General features: G+C 37.1%; 1 protein-coding gene across 1 annotated transcript in view; it reads left to right on the top strand.

The window, feature by feature from the left end:
- LOC149313968 (solute carrier family 49 member 4-like) overlaps window positions 1-7,120 on the top strand; it is a 122,634-nt gene extending 115,514 nt beyond the window's left edge. Inside the window, exon 9 of the mRNA XM_089523335.1 lies at window positions 6,393-7,120. Within this exon, the coding sequence (XP_089379461.1) occupies window positions 6,393-6,508 (116 nt within the window). The 3' untranslated portion in view covers window positions 6,509-7,120. The remainder of the gene's footprint in view (window positions 1-6,392) is intronic.
- Window positions 7,121-18,064: the final 10,944 nt, after the last annotated feature.

Here is an 18,064-nt window from a genome sequence, read left to right as displayed (position 1 = left end):
TAACCAAAAAAGAAAGAAAAGCCATCAAGGACCTCAATTCAGATCCAGAAATTATCAATCTCCCAGCAGACAAAGGCAATGCCACAGTAATTATGGGTACAGAACAATACAAACAAAAAATCAAGGAACTCCTGGATCCTACAATATACAAAAAGCTGAAACAAGACCCAACCAGCAAAATCACCAGAAAAACGAACACCCTGATCAAAAACTCCTCAATTCAGCCAACCACAAGACAAAGTTTGTGCAAAACTGAGGCTCTCCCACCAAGACTCTATGGACTTCCCAAGATCCACAGGGATTCCATTCCACTCTGACCCGTAGTGAGTGCCATTGCATCCCTCACATATGACTTTGCCAAGTTTCTGACCCCACAATTACAAACCCATATAGGGCAGACCCCCCACTACATCAAGGACTCAGCTCACTTCATAGGAAAAATCAAGAACCTTGAACTAAAACCTGGAGACATATTAATCAGCTTTGATGTGGTCTCCCTGCTCACCAAAGTCCCCATAATGGACACCATGACACTCATCCAACATATTTTTCCAGAAGACATCACAGCCCTGTTCAAACATTGCCTCACCACAAGCTATTTCCAGTGGGACAATGGATTCTACGAACAGAGGGATGGAGTAGCAATGGGAAGCCTTCTAAGCCCGGTGATAGCAAACCTTTACATGGAACACTTTGAAAAGCAAGCCCTGGAAACAGTGCCCAAAAAAGCCCACAACTTGGTTCCGATACGTGGATGACACTTTCACCATCTGGAGCCATGAAGAAGAAGATCTGGCTGTATTCCTGAACCATCTGAACAACATTAACTCCAACATCCAGTTCACTATGAAAAAGAAAAGGAAGGAACACTGCTATTTTTGAATGTCCTAGTCACGCAAACCGAACCAGCGTTTGGGTCTCACAGTATACCAAAAACCCACACATACAGACTGATACCTGCACAAGAACTCCAACCATCACCCAGGACAAAAAAGAAGCACAATCAAAACACTGGTAGACCGGGCAAAAACACATCTGTGAACCCCACTTCTTAGAAGATGAACTGAAGCACCTGGACCGGGCTCTATAGGCCAATGGTTATTCCAGCTCAGACATCAGAAGGGCTGCCAGGCCCAGGAAAACCCAGAGGAGTGAAGACAAGTAGCCTCCCAAAGGGAAGGTATTTTTACCATACGTCAAAGGAGTCACAGACAGACTAGGCAAAGTGGTGAGGAAGCACAACCTTCAAATGATTTACAAACTGACGAAGAAAATCCAGCAAATGCTTCACTCAGCGAAGGACCAGAGAGACCCTCTAACAGCCGCAGGAGTTTACCGCATACCATGCAGCTGTGGACAAGTCTACAAACTCAGTGTGCAAACAAGAATCAAGGAACACGAGAGACACTGCAGACTGGGTCAGCCAGAAAAATCTGCAGGAGCAGTACATGCCACAAACCATCCTGGGCATAAAATACTGTTTGAAAACACCGAAGTTCTGGACCATGCCAACCACTACCATGTCAGGATGCACAGGGAAGCCATTGAAATCTACAAACATCTGGATAATTTCAACCGGAAAGAAGAAACCCTTAAAGTGAACAAAATTTGGCCACAAGTCCTGAAGAAGAGCAAAATGAGGATTCAGCAAATGCAAATAGGAAACCATTCAGAGTCAGGGGCTTTCCCAGCAGATAATGATCACCAATTAGCAGACACTAATCCTCTTTTGCATTAGCCTCCCAGCATGAGGCCAGAACAATATAAATTCAACTCACTCCTGCATTCCCAGGCTCACAGAGTATGTGTATATGTGTATATATATACACACACACACACTTTTCCAGGCAAGCATTCTCTGAAGATGCCAGCCACAGATGCTGGCGAAACATCAGGAAGAAACTCTTCTAGAACATGGCCACAAAGCCCAAAAAACCCACAAAAAACTGTTTGTTATATTTACACACCAAACCAGCACACCAACTCCTATCTCCAATCCACTATCATCAATACACTCCTGCTCTGGGTTTCAGAGGCCTTATATACATAACTAATTACAAAGGATTGGCACCTGGTGTTTTCTCCCATTTACAGCCTTATAACAATTTTTTATATTTTCATAATATAATCTTCTGGCCTGAGAGGAAGTGATCAGGCAGACCCAGCTCCATCAGGGCTAGCCTGAAGGAAGAGACTCCTCCCTCCTTAACTGTCATCTGGCCTGAGAGGGAGTGATCAGGCAGACCCAGCTCCACCAGGGATAGCCTGAAGGAAGAGGCTCCTCCTTCCTTAACTGTCATCTTCTGGCCTCCTATTTCCCTCCAGCTATGCTCTGACTGTGTGGGGGAGAGGGTTGCGTACCCTAATGAAGTTGTGAGCTATGCTGGCAGTGGTATAATAGCCACTGGCAAGGCCTCCCATGCCAGACAGGTCACAACCGAAGGGTCTGACCAAGAGCGCCAAAGGGCAGGATGGGCTCTCTAGCCTTATGGCAACCATCCTAGGAGAAGGAAAACTCTAATCCCAAACCCGGGCAGATGGTGCTCGTCTAACCCTGTAAGGTCAACCATCTAAGAGAAGGAAACTCTATTCAAACCTATGACCCGAGGACCTCGCTGCCACCGCCCAGGCTTGTCAAGGCCTCAGCAGACGAACCTCTGGTTTAAAGGGTGAGGCCAGTTCTGTGCAGGCTGTGCACCACCAGAAAAATCCATTGCACAGGCTCGAAGGATACATCCAACATTATCAACTCGCTTATAGAAAGCACGGATGAGTCCTTCCTGAATCTTCGTTCAGGAAGTAAAGCCAAGAAGAAGAAGATTTCCTTAAAGGGACATTTAACCCAACAATAATACAGTGGTCTCTTCCCTTCTGGACCCCTCTCCCCACGTAAGGGAAATTCTGTGTGTGCTTGGGCCCCATTAAAGACAATGGGGCTTGTGCCCGCTTTGGTGTGCGGTGGTGTGCATAAGGCGCATCCACATATGATGTAGGCACACTGTATCTGTATTCAGAGATTGGGTGGCAAAAGTATAACTGATAGGAATCAAAATAATGGACTAGTTAAATAGACTGTATACCTTATGGGGGACTAAATGCCCTAAAGGCACCCATTCCCATCTGATCTTGTAAGCTAAGCAGGGTCAACTGTGGTTAATACGTGGATGGGAGACTGTAAATGAATACCAGATGCTGTTGGCTATGTTTCAAAGGAAGGGACTGGTAAAACCATGTGTGTTTATTCTTTGCTTAAGAAAACCCTATGAAATTCATGGAGTCACCATAGGTCAACAGGTGACTTGAAGGCACATAGCACACACTCCTTATGGATCATAGAAAACACTGCCACCATTTGTTGCAGAATACTTTCCAATCTTTTGGAAGATTGGTAGATTCGTTGGTAGATGAAGGGAATTGCTGTGGATATAGTATATCTTGATTTCAGTAAGGCCTTTGACAAGGTTTTACCATGATATTCTTGCAAACAAGCTTGTAAAATGTGGGCTAGATAAGGTAACTGATACATGGATTTGTAATTGGTTGACTGGCCAAACCCAAAGGGTGCTCAACAATGGGGGACACCTGGCTGAACGAGACTACATGTGAAAGGGATCTAGGAGTCCAAGTAGACCACATGTTGAACATGAGTCAACAGTGTGATGGGGCAGCTAAAAAAGCCAATGCAATTTTAGGCTGCATCAATAAAACTATAGTGTCTAGATCAAAAGAAGTAATAGCGCCACTATATTCTGCTTTGGTCAGGCCCCACCTGGAATATTGTGTCCATTTCTGGGCCCCACAATTCAAAAAGGACATTGAGAAACTGGAGCGTGTCCAAAGGAGCGTGACTAAAATGATGAAGGGTCTAGAAACCATGCCCTATGAGAAACAACTTAGGTAGCTGGGGATGTTTGGCCTGGAGAAGAGAAGGTTAAGAGGTGATATGATAGCCCTGTTTAAATATTTGAAGGGATGTCATATTGAGGAGGGAGCAAGCTTGTTTTCTGCTGCTCCAGAGAACAGGACCCAGAGCAATGGATGCAAGCTCCAGGAAAAGAGGTTTCACCTCAACATTAGGAGGAACTTCCTGACAGTAAGGGCTGTTCGACAGTGGAACACACTCCCTCGGAGTGTAGTGGAGTCTCCTTCCTTAGAGGTCTTTAAGCAGAGGCTGGATGGCCATCGGTCAGGGATGCTTTGATTGAGAGTTCCTGCATGGCAGGGGGTTAGACTGGATGGCCCTTGTGGTCTCTTCCAACTCTACAAATCTATGATTCTTTGATTCTTTTTGAATTTTGGACTGAGTTTGCACCTATGGCTTTCCCATGTCTAGCTTTCCCTGAAACAGCTTTGTTTTATTAAACGCCTAATTTGTATTTGAATAATGGGAGGCCATAAAGAAGCTCTATTTCCTACCAGGCTCAATTCAAAAAAGAAATCAAGATTCTTTCCCACTCTCCTCTGTGTTTCTTGCTTTCTGAATGAACTGAAGCCTTTACTGAACCAGCCAAAAAAGTATGAACCAACTTTAATCTTATTTTACGAAGTTCCACAACAAGCCTGTCATCATGTTATCTCACAGTATTGCATCTCACAGTATTGCATCTTCTTAAATTAAAATCATTAATACCTGTAGCACTTTTAATAATGTAAATAACACATGCATTAGTTTTCAAACTACAACTAAGGATGTAAAATAGAGACGGCTGTTCTGCCAGCCCTGCATTTTGTTCTTTTAAGTCATGCAATCTATAGGAACACTTCAGGTTTTCAATATTCCCTTATTTCTGGGCTTGCATGCCTATCTCTGTTATGAAAGGCAAGATCTTAAAGAATGGAATAAACATTTTATTAGGAGAACTCTGATTAATGTTTGGGGAAAATATAAGAAGTTCTGGTATACCAAAATACTAGGATGGACTTCAATTCAGGAAGCATTCTATAAGTCAGAAGAACCGTTAAATAAGAAATGGATTACATATTCTGATATCCTTATCAAAACAGGGAAAGGGCAAGAAATCAAAACGATGGAACAACTTAAAAAAGAAGGGAAAGAAATTAATTGGCTGTTTTATTATAAACTAAAAGGAAGATACAATAAGGATAAAAAAGATATGGGTATCAAAACAGAACTGAATGCTTTGGACAAAATACTGTTTAAGGGACAAAAACATATGATATCAAAAGTATATGAAATGTTACTAGATATTGAATTAGAAGGAGAACTGTTAAAAGGAAACATGATCAAATGGATGCAAGATATTAAAGAATCTATTCCATTGAGCAACTGGGAAAATCCCTGGAATTTTTTTTTAAAGTTTACTAAAAGTGCTAATCTAGTGGAAAATTATTACAAATTGCTATACAGATGGCATCTATCCCCACAAAAATTAGCTAAGATTAAAAATGTGAAAGATAACAATGGCTGGAAATGTGGTGAGAACAATGCAACCTTGTTTCATATGTGGTGGGAGTGTAAGTGTGCGAAAAAAATTTGGGGAGAAATTCACCGAACAATTCAATATGCCACACAATGGGAAATAGAAAAGAAACCCCAAATGTATTTACTAAATATTACTGAAGACCTTAAGGGAAAACTTTGCCGTGAAGAAATAGATGTTTTACTGTATATAATAACTGCAGCACGCTTAACATTTGCTAAGTATTGGAAAGGGGGGAAACAAGATTTAAAGAAAGAATGGATAATAAAGGTAAATGAACTGAGGGAAATGGATGAAATAACTATGATGATTAACGGAAAGACAGACCAAAACTTCCAAAGAAAATGGGAAAAAATGAATAAGTTATGGGAATGAAAAGAGAAAGGAATTAAGCAATAACAACCCTAACGGAATAATAGACATGCCGCAAAATAATTTATAAGTAACGGATGACGACAGAAAGAAAATGTCGTACACCCATTTAAATAACCTAATCACGCTCTCAAAACAGAGGTATCTAGTGCACAGACATTATATATATATATATATATATATATATATATATATATATATATATATATATCATTTTTAGTTTTGTCTTGTTTGTTGGTTGGTTAATGACGATTAAATATATCGCAGTGTAAATATGTTTTATATGTTTTATTTGTTTTATATGTTTTATGTTTCTATAAATTTTGTATGTCTTGTTAATCATAAATAAATAAAAAATGAAAAATAAAATAATAATAATAATAAAAAAGTATTCCCTTATTTCTCAGGAAAACTGAAGGACTTTTAAGAGTTTGTCTCCCCAAAATGTCTTGAAAACCTAGAATGTGCTTTCTTTTTCTTTGAAGTGATTCCCTCAGCCTAAACTGTGATGTCTTGTAGCTTTATTGTGGTAATAAATACCTAATAATCAGTCTTTTTCCTTTCTTTCCTCCCATGCAGAATTCTCTTGGTTCAACTGGTGTGTTCCAGGATCCTGCTTGCTAAGTCTTCTGCTCATCCTGTGCTTCAGGGAATCCTATGATAGACTTTATCTTGATGTCATTGTCTCCGTTTGATAGCACAAAACAGAATGGAGAATGGAACCTGGTACTATGCTTGGCCCAATTCCTTGGAAATTGGAAAGCCAAAGGTTCACAGTAGAAACATGGACATTTTAACTGAATTAGAAAAAAGTGTGGTGTTTTTTTTCAAGTATATGTCCTAATTTCATCTTTTATTATTTACACAATTATGAAGAGCCTTGAATTAAAATTTGACTTTTAAGGGAGAAATTCTAATTTGTGAACTGTGATGCTTTATTTAATAAGTTATTTAGCTGGTTATACAAACTTTGTGCCAACTCAAACCACTCACAAGAGAAATATGATAGCAATACCACTTCATTTAGGGTTTAAGGGAAGGGTCCCTACCCATAAAATAATCTTCTTTTTTTTGTATCCTGAAGTGTCAAATGAAAATTCTGATGATCCCTATTTTTTCTTGCTTATAAATAGCATTTTATTTCCGTGGTTTCACAGAATGGCAGATGCTACTGCAGTGGCAAAGATTTTCAGCATAGGCTTCAGGGATGAACAACATTTTTTAACCTTGTAAGTCTGTTCTAAATTAAAACAACAGATAAGAGATAAACTGTCCTTCTAAGATAGATTTTTCAGATAATTATGGTTAAATATAATAATAATAATAATAATAATAATAATAATAATAATAATAATAATAATTTTATTTGTATTTTCCCTCCTCTCCCTGTGGATTGAGGCGGGATTATATCAATAAAATAACAGTTCATATATTAAATAAAATCAATAAAACACTGACATTATTATTAGTTCAATAAAATAGTTAAACCATCTAGAAAACATACATCATAACCAGAAGTGAAGCATTTTATCTTAAAGATCTCCTATAAGAGGTCGGATGGAAAAGCCCGCCGGAAGAGATCGGATGGATAAGCCCGCCGGAAGAGATCCGTCTTAAGTGCCTTCTTAAAGGCATCTAAGGTGGTGATAAGACAGATCTCTTCCGGTAGGCTGTTCCATAGTTTGGGGGCTGTGGCCGTAAACGATCTATGGGAAGGTGACATTAACCTGGGCTTATAGTATTCTAATAAATTCTCAGATGTTTTGAGAGTGCGGGGCGGATTGTGTAGGGAGAGGCATTCCCTCAAGTAACATGGGCCCAAGCCATGAAGGGCTTTAAAGGTAATAACCAACACTTTATACTGCTCCGGTATTCCATATGAAGTCTTAAATTCCATCTGAAGTCTTAATATGCCCTTTGTACATTAAATTTATTTTTTGGTGCTCTACATTTAATTACAGCCATACTATAAGCAGTGTCATCTGTATTTAAACTTAAATTTTAGATATATTTGAACTTAACTTTTAAAGTGTAACATTATAATTTCTAATTAAGACATCTGTAGATATCGTGGTCTCCCTTACCGGTTCTGTCAAACATTTTACGACATTTTCAAAACGTTTAATCTTTTCCCCTTGGTACTTGTATTCTGTTTTAAGATCTTCATAGCTTTTTTGAATAGCTAAATAACCTTTTTTAAGACTTCAATTTTCTTGTGTGAGATGTTGAATGATTTGGTCTTTGTTGTGTTTTCTGCTTGGACATTCGGCCTGGAATATCACTGGCTCACTCACTGAAGGTACATGGTGTGGTCTGGGTCTGACAGTGTTCCCGATACCATAGTTAATTTTGGAAGCTTTGGTCATTGGTTGTGGCTTGAATTGAGAATTCGTTATTTTACTTGGATCTTTTTCAAACCCAGAACAATACCCCTGCTCTTCTTCTGAGAATAATTGTGATATCACATACGACCTGCTGTTCCTCTGACCTTGGCTACCTCAATTCATTTTTAACTTTATTAGTAGCCTCAAATACTTTGCCCTTGGGCTCCCAGCTCATGAACAGGGCCCTCCTCTAACACTCATCCCTCTTGCTTCTTCCACTTTAATTATTTTTCTCACACTCTTGCTTAACATTACTCATGCTTTAATCTTGTCTTTGTATTCTTCAGTTGAGCTCTCTCAATCTCTCTCTCTCTCTCTCCCCTTGCCTTTGTGCATTAGAAAGTCAATCTTTTTTTTAATTAAAATTTTTATAAAATAAAAAATACAGTTGGACAAACATAAACACTTTGTATTACAGAGGGCTCAATTCCACATATTAGAAAAATACCCTTTAAAGTTTTTGTACAAGTAATTTCCTTCTTCCCTTCAATGACTTACATAAAATGGTAAGATTTCAACATTGATTCTTCATGTACAATAATACCATTTCCTAGGATTTATCCTCAGTAAGCTTGTTCTACATAGTCCTATTACTTATATGTACTTTAACACAATAAAAATAGATTCCTGCTCTTATTTCCATCTTTCTTTACAGAATTCGACTATTTGTAACCTTATCCTTAGGTCTTAAGCACGCTCTCAATTTTTTCCATTTCTATCATATCTGTTAATTTAAATAACTATTCATCTATTTGTGATGTTTCTGAACTTTTCCAGTGTTGAGCTATTGTTAATCTTGCAGCGGTTATTAAATATAAAATAACTCTCCAATACTTTCTTTCCATATTTGGGCATATCTTATTTAACATATTCAACAAATATATTTCTGGCCGCATTTCATACTTAATCTGTAACATCTTTTCTATTAAAATATGAACTTGTTTCCAATATTTAACCAACTTTGGACATCTCCATCATACATGGATCCAAGTCTCTCATATCTTGTGACATTTCCAGCAGGATTCAGAGGTTTTAGAGTAAATTTTTGCCAATCTGTTTGGAGTCAGATGCCAACATTGCTCCATTTTCCACTAGTTTTCTCTTAAATTCTGAGATTGTGTGAATGTCTTTGTTTTGTTTCTTGCATATTGCCAGCTTTCAAAGTCAATAGTCTGTCCACAATCAGATGCCCATTTTATCATGACCCCAGAAATATTGTCTTATTCCTGATCGTAGTCTCATAGAATTTCATATATCTGTGATATTATTTTTTTTTGGTTCTTTATTAAGCAAAATTTTGTCAAATTCAGATAGATCTTCCTCTAGTTCTTCTAGATTAATGTCAATCTTAAATTGTTCTTTTAGTTGTATATAGAAAAAACAATGCACTTTTGGGTCTAGTAGCACCAATTCATCCATAGGTTTTAGCTGTATTATATTTTCTTTATATCTTTATAAGTAAACCACTTGTCAACAGATTTTCATCTTCCTATGAAAGCTCCGTGCACTGAGAGCCAAAGTGGAATTTTTCTATACATTTTCTTAATCTTCCGCCATATCCTTAACAAAGAACGTCTAATAACATGATGTTTGAATTCGTTATGGACTCTTACCTTATCGTACCAGATGTATCCATGCCATCCAAATCTATTATTGAATCCTTCCAAATTTAATAGAGATGTATTTTCCAAATTTATCCAATCTGTTAGCCAATTTATCACATTTGCTTGATAATATGTCTGTAAATCCTCCTCAATCTTCTCATCGTCTTATCATAGTCTTCCATTTAATTCTAGTCCTCTTATTGTTCCAAATAAGTTTACTTATATCTTTCTGCCATTCTTTGGTTCTCTCACCTCTTCCTTGGTCTTTTTCCTTTCTGCACTTGGAGTTGTCATATGAAGTTCTTCCTGGGCGCTCCTTGTCTGCATGTAATCTCTTCAAAATTTCTTTAGCTTTCTGTATGGAATTTATTGTATATCTTTTTTTTGTTTGAAGAAAACTGATATTCCTTCTATCCTTTCCCAAGAGTATGGAATTGACCTCTTCATTAACTCTTGAGTTAAAAATCTGTAATCTTGTCTCTTCCTCAAAATTTCAAGGGGATTTTTGAAGAACTTATATTTCATCAGTCACCAAATCGGTAACATAGCTTTTACGTAGAATTTGACCTCTCCGCTTATTCACCACAATGACACAACAACGTCTCTCAGCAATTTCTTCTTTCTAGCCACTTTTGAGTTAATTCTAAAGATCTTATCTATGGCTTGGCTCATTTCAGCTGCCATAGCTTCTATATAGTTCGCTAATTCTAAACACGTTCGATCCTATAAATCTTCCTTTATCTTTCAGGAATCCCTCTCAGTTTAAGGTATTTCTCTCTATAACAAGTTTCCTGAACTAAAATTCTGAAATCCATACTTTTCTGACTCTCTGACAGTTCCTTTGAAGTGCTCTCTAAGTCGTCTGTTTTCACTTTAAGTTTCTTAATTTCCACCTGAAGACCGGATACACCTTTGGTGATTTTATCCAGCTTCTTTCCAAATGCACCTAGTTCTCTTTGCAAATCCTCTCTAGCTTCCTTTCTTGACAATTTTAATTCCTGTTTCATTTCCTGACACATCTCCTCTTTGAATTTTTTGAATTCCTCTAATAGTATCGTGGCTGAATCAGCAGCTTTAGAGGAAGAGGCATCGGTAGAACCACGTCTTTGAGTGGATGTTGCAACCTAAGATTATTATTTATTTATTTTTGCTCCTGAGGCCATTACTAAGTTATTGGATGTTTCCTTCCCCAAAAATCAGTTATTAATTTGTTAATTTGTTGGTTTACCACAATTGCCAAAACAGTAATCTATAATAACAAAATCAAAGTAATCAAAATGCTTACCAAATTAGTCAGGTTAATACACTTATTTCCATTAATTCGTTCAAAATAATCTGGCCCATATATAATCCTTTAAATCAAACAGACACGAATTAATTTCCCCCAGAATACAATTAAATCTCCCCCAAAACAGTCAATTGAAATAAAATGAATTACCAGAATTTAGATAATTATTCACATTCTTAACACTTAATCTCTTAAATCCACAATTAATTAGTATCTTATCTGTATTGCTTGATTCGAATACTCATTAATTAATTAATCTGTTTAGATCACATAGGCCAGATATTCAATTTAAGCACACAGACCCAAAATAATCAAAATACTTTACAAAATTACTGTTAGTTCATTTAATAAAATTATTTCTATATATTCCCCTTAATGATAATTTTACCTACTTATTGAATTAATTAAAGTTATTATACTATTTTAAACCTCTTTCCCCCAAATATCAATATCAAATTTAGAATTCCTACACATTCAAATTAGCTCTTTTTAATCTCTTTTACTCAGGTTCTCACCACATCCTCAGCTTCCTCAATCACTCTGTCCTGTCCCATGTCCTCTTTCTCATGTCCCGCAATCTCCTCAGTCTTGCCCTTGTCCTCCTTCCGGTGCATCTTTCTTCTCTTTACGTAAACCTCACTCTCCCAAGCCATCCTCACCGACCCTTCTCCTATCCTCTTTCCTCCGCATCTTTCTTGGCTTTAAACAAATCTCCCTCTCCTGGACTATCCTTGCCAACCCTTCCCCTGTCCTCTTTCCACCACGTCTCATGAACAGGGCCCTCTGCTAACACCCATCCCTCTTGCTTCCTCCACTTTAATTATTTTTCTCACACTCTTGCTTTACATCAGTCGTGCTTTAATCTTGACTTTGTATTATTCAGTTGATCTCTCTCTCTCTCCCACTACCTTATATTTGGGTGTGCAAAATTTGTTTGCACATACAAATGTGTTTATTAGTCCCTCCCTGTCTCTCTTTCTCTCTCTCTCTTCTTGCTATTTCTTGTGATAGATTATTGCCTTTGTCCATTAGAAAGCCAATCTTTTCAGGAAATGAAATAGTCCAGAGAACACATTTGAGTCACTGAATTAATACAGCCATTTTTCTGCAGGCATAGGCATCATGAGTAGGGGCATTTGAGGAGGGTGACGTATAATATTCTGCTTGAATGAGAACTCTGAATTGGATATGTTTCATTTCTTTCAGAAGTTCCATGCTGCTACTCCTGATTCATTTGGCCATTGTAATTCAGAAGTTAAGTGATAGTCTTCAGACATGCAGCATTTACTCTTTGTCCAGCTATTAGGTAGGGAAGGTATTTTTGTAGAGTTGTATTTAGTAATCTTAAATTAAATTATCATGTCATGAACAGGGGTGGGAATTACTCAGGCCTCCAGCTGCAATGAATAACATTGGGAGTTGCAGTGTGACATCAACTTGAGAAAAGCATTATTCCATGCCTGTTTTACCTTTTTCTTGCTGCTTTCTACCATGCAGGATAGTAAGTTAGGGTGATTTGTTAAAATGAGCTTTGACAGGTCATGAAAGATAAAAACTTCTTTCTTGTAAAGGTACTTTTCCAAGAAGAAGTGTAACCATTTTTACTTTGTGGTTTAAAGTAATTATGATTTCCTCTCACTTAAGTTCTTCTTTACTTTTTAGCCTGGATGGCTAGCAACTCTTGCTGCTTGGATGGCAATAGCTGTAAGAAGACATAATGTCATATTGGTCACAGAAATAAGCATTACCCATTTAACACCGTTTCACTTTAGATCCCAGTTTTACTGTGAAAGCCTGTATGAAATAGTAGGGTATTGTCAGGTTTTTGTCTGACAGCAACACCAAGCAGTACATACTGCTTCCAGTTAGGAAAAAGTCATGATTGGACCTCTTTCTAGGAATAGGCTTGTTCCTGTTACAATACATGATATATCCATATGAAGATACACAAAGTATAGACATTACTAAACATTGGTCTACAGAATCATCTCAACAGTTCTTTGCATTAAACTTTGTGGGATGTTCTGCTGTTAGTATTTTCCTCCTCTTTATATTTCTCACTGCTAGGATTTCAGGGGGGAAACCCCTCACTAATTGCAATTAGGGATCTCTGTGCAGTTATACTCTGCTAATAAATAGGTATAGAGCTCCATGAAATTACAAACACTTCAAGTTATTAATAAGCAGCTGTTGGTTTGCTGTAGTTTTATGTACATGTTCCTAATTGTTGACTGCCTCCCCTGTAATTTTTGTCGGCGGCCATCTATCTTACCTAATTTAGTCGCAGTGACAGAAATTGAGTAAATTTCAAGTGCAGTTGTGAATAGTTCTGAATATTGAAGCACTCTTGTCAATTAACCTTCTTTCTTGGGTTTAGAAATTAATTGTTTAAAAAAAAAAGCTCAAAAATGAGACTTAGCTCTGGATGCTTGATTTCACAGAACTAGACTACCTCCTCCCCTAAAAGCATTATTGGGGGGGAGGAAAACTATTCTGGCTTTCCATGACCTTACTGCTCATGCAAACATCCAAGTCTCATAGTTGCTGCTTGAATAAATATTCCTAAACATAAATGTTGTAGAACAGGTGTCATTAAAGTCAGTAGACGTGAGTAGAACTTTGCTGTAGAAGTTACATATAGATAGTACTGTAAAATGCATAACACTATGTGATGGAAGGTGCCAAGTTGGGGCATTCTAGGACATGTTTTGAATATGTGAGTATTTGTGAATCACGGTTTAAAAACCTGGGATCTTCCCCATGCTTTTGAATTCCGGCTCCTATTAGTACCAGCCTGCATGGCCAGTAGTTAGGTGATAGGAGTTGTAGTCCAAAATCTGCAGATCTATCGGTTCCCAATTCAGTGATTGATACTGAATTAGTGCTAGGTTGTCAACACTAATTAAAGAAAGAGGCATTGGATGTCAAATATAATGTAGTCTATAGGGCATGTTTAGATACAAAATTAATTTAGACAGAAAAGAGTCCCAGCCTGTACCTGTTTTCCAATTAATGGATTATTTTCATTCAGATTTCCTTGACCTCCTGTTGGAAGCTCATTGAGGGCCAATCCAATTACTGAGGGCATGATCTTGCAATAGTTTACAATTTTTAAAACTCTATTAATTTCAGTGCATGTTCAGTGCATCTTTGTCAGTACAATCCTGCAAGTTTGCTTAGAAATAAGCCACACTGTTATTCAAAAGAACTAATATCTTTGATTAGCATTTCAGCCTTAAACTCTGCCACTGAAATCAGTGGGACTAAATAGTGCTTACTGTAATTTTAGTTGGAATAAACCCAGCATTTATCACAAGGATTCCATAACAGACACATATAATTCCTGCATTTTTCTGCCCTTCCTTAAAAAGGTCTAAGCTACACCTTACACTGAGCTCTATGTAACTCCCCCAGAACTTTTTTCAGAATGAAAAACAGCCAACCAAGATGACAAAAACAGACATGATCTTGATACTTGATCTTTTACTACTTTTTTTCTCCCCATAAGTCACTCCCTTCACATTTCTTCCCTCCATAGTGAACAATTTTGAAATAAAAACATTGAGTGTATCTACACTGTAGAAATAATGCACTTTGACACCACTTTAAGTGCTGTAGCTCCATCCTATGGAATCCCAGGGTTTGCAGTTTTGCAAGGTCTTTAGTCTTCCCTGCCAAAGAGTGCCGTTGCCTCACAAAACTACAAATCCCATGATTCTGTAGGATGGAGCCATTGCGGTTAACATGATGTCAAACTGCATTATTTCTCATAAGGGAACTAATTCCATGTAAATGTGTTTAGGATTTTGGGGAGCAGAATGTTAAAATATTTGATGTATGCTCCCAGGACCATATTTTACCACAAGTCATTTCTACCTTTCAGGGAAAAGGTATTTGATCTGAACAGTACTTTGGCCTGAACATCTACGAATTCTACTTCTGTACCTGTACTCACACCCAGTGATTTGCATCCTGAAGGTTAAGTTAGAGCAAGATTAGCATGCAGCAATGTACTGTTGCCAGCAAAATGGAAAGTACTGTCCAGAGTGGCTGTATTACACATGCAAAGAAACGGGGGAAATATAAGCCTGTGACATTTTAGTCACTGAATTAATTGCTTAAAATATTGTAAATTAAATTTAAAAGGTGCTCTTTTGGTTTCTAAATCTAACGTTGCTTGTGCATCTTTTTCACTACCATGATAGACCAGAAGCCTCTTTTTAAAAAAAAAAACTTTAAAAAGTGTGCTCCTTTCAGCAGTAATAAAATCAGTGGCTTTTCTGTGTTCCTTACAAACAAATTTGCCTTTAGGTTTTCTGGACCTGTAGGCAAGCAGTCCTTTTTAACATTTTCAGTTTGTTTTTTTCTAGAAAAGTGCTAACTGGAAGCTAGGTTTTGAGGCAAGCCTCACTTCAGATTGCAGATACAAGTATAAAATGTAAACTTCCCTGAATTGTACTAAAAAGGTGAGTGGAGTGAGGAATGCAATTATACACGTCAGGTTTTGTTTTCAAAAGTCGTTTGAAGAAAGAATTGTTATTCCCCATGAACTTTTTGTTGCTCAACTTGACATGTTAAGATTTCTTCCTCATCTTCATTGAGTATACAGTTGTGTGCCCTTGAATATCTGTCAGATAATGAGAAAGGTGTTTATAAACTCACCCATGACATATCCATATTTTATGGAATATCAGCAAAATGTTTCTCCTTTGTGTAACATTAATGATAAGGCTTACTTCACTGACTTTGCATTTAATATAGCTAATTCTTCCAACTGTTCTTTCATTTCTGCAATTTTCTTCGACATAACTCTTTTTTATATGCAAATAGTTGTTCACCTGTCAGAATTCTGCATGTTCTATGTTCAATATCCCTTAACTGTGTTTCAGACAAAAACAAACATGTTTTCTATGTTAGAACTCCTGCATTTATAATCACTTTATAGGATTTGTTAACTAGACGTGAACATGTACAAAAACCAACAACAGTCCTTTTTGTTTGTGGGTATAACATTTTGTAAATCAAATTTGAAATTGTAAAAATGAGGGGGAAACGTTCAATTTCATTAAGGTTTGTATGTATTTTACTTTTTGTAATTTTGTAAAAAAAAGATATTTTTATTTTAGGGCAAGTTCTACTTTTCTATGTAATATACTGACATGGGGCACAATCTATTAGAAATAGATCCTGCTTTTGTCTTATTGGAATAAATTAGACTTGTGTTTGTGCCCTTCCCCCTTTCATTATTTCAAACAAAAGCAGGTTAGATTTCTCCTGTATTGTGCCTGTGATGTCTTTTATTTTTTAATGAAAATTATTTAAAACCACTATTATGCCTGGAAACATAAGTGTCATGTATCCTGAAACTGGAATCTTTGCTGTTAAACGTTGTAAGTTAACTTGTGTTAATATCTGATTCACATTAAAAAGGATAATTGTAGTTTATGACTCATTATTTTGTGCCAGAAGACAAAAATAATACTCTAAGATGTGGTAACATTCTCTGACCTTTTAGTGGAAGGTTTTATTGTAGGCTCGGGGGTTCACATGGTGGAAGTTGTTCCTGTGGATAATGGTGAGTTTTTGTGATAAGGTAGATTTTGAGGGCCAGCATGGTGTATAGTTTGGACATTGGACTAGGGACTGAATCCCGGGGAGACTCGAGCAGTGGATAGTAAAATTGTGACCCTTATATAAAATTGTATAATCAAGGTTTGCTTTTTAGGATTTATTTATTTTTGACGATTTTCAAGCTGTGGATGTTTGAATCTGTGGATAAAGAATCTATGAATATGGAGGGCCGACTGTACATCAAGTTTGTTTTTTGTAATTTTGTCCTACTCTGTGATACTGCTATTGTGAAATTTTAGACTGGTGAGAGTGGTTAATAGTGGTTAACTCAGAGCAATAACTCACTATGGTTACTTGGATCTGATGAAGTGGAATGGAATCTCTGATAACCGATGTTGAAATGTATCAGTCTCAAACAGGCTGCCAGATGTTCCCCTCCCCTTCATTTTCCTTCTTATGCAGGAACTCACTGATCCTGAAATGGACTTTTATGTACAAAGATGGTTGGAATTCACTGGACAGTTATAGCTATTAGCTCATCTTCTTTTATCAGGTTATCTTTTGGGAAGATAAATGTAGCTCATGATGTATTGAAACAAAAAAGCAAACAGAGCCCCAAACTTTTGTTCCATAATGTTTTGTTGAAGGCAGCAGAAGAAAGGAAAGCAAAAATATGTTATCTCCCTGAAAAGCTGGAATATTAATGGATCAATTTGCTGATTAGAATTACACTGGGACAATTGGCCACAGGTTCTTCTTGGGTGTGTTACTAGTGTCCAGATATGCCTCACATCTACACAAACCATTCTAGAAGCTTTCTGCAAGCAAAATATTAAGGGAGGTAAAGGGGAAGAGTCATATGGTTCACACCAAGTTTGTTTTTACTGATCTAGTGCTTCTCAATTACTTTCTAATGGGATTCATTTAAAAAATAAATTCCCAAAAGTACATTTGCGGATATGAAAACTCTCAAATTATAGCTTATGATTGACTAGGAATGAGGCATTATGCATGCAGGTGTAGCTGGTTTTGGGTTATTAGAAATCCAATCTATTTTTTATGATATTATAGTGTAATTTTCGGCACAAGATCATGATATAAATTTCCAGTTGCATCGGAACATAAACTAAAGTGTCCCTGACTCTTGTCACTTTCCATGGTCTTTAGTTTGATTAATAAATGGGATGAGAGCTATAATATTTTCCCAGTAAGAATCTATGATCATCCCTCCATCAAAATGAGCCGATTTTATAGTCATGTGTAACAATGATAAAAGATGTTATTTCAGGACTATTGAGACTAGTTTCTTTAGCCTATAAATGTTGATCATATGGCTCTGGTCTTTGGAGCACATAAGTAACCGTTTTTGTGCCTTAAGAGCCACTGTCCTTGGGAATTCTGGTT

Source organism: Sceloporus occidentalis, unplaced genomic scaffold (assembly GCF_023333645.1).
Source record: "Sceloporus occidentalis isolate IW3139 unplaced genomic scaffold, rSceOcc1.0.p SCAF_4, whole genome shotgun sequence".
In the NCBI taxonomy this organism is placed as follows: Eukaryota; Metazoa; Chordata; class Lepidosauria; order Squamata; family Phrynosomatidae; genus Sceloporus; species Sceloporus occidentalis.
The sequence above is the reverse complement of the archived record's forward strand: the minus strand, read 5'-3'. Positions and strand labels throughout refer to the sequence as shown.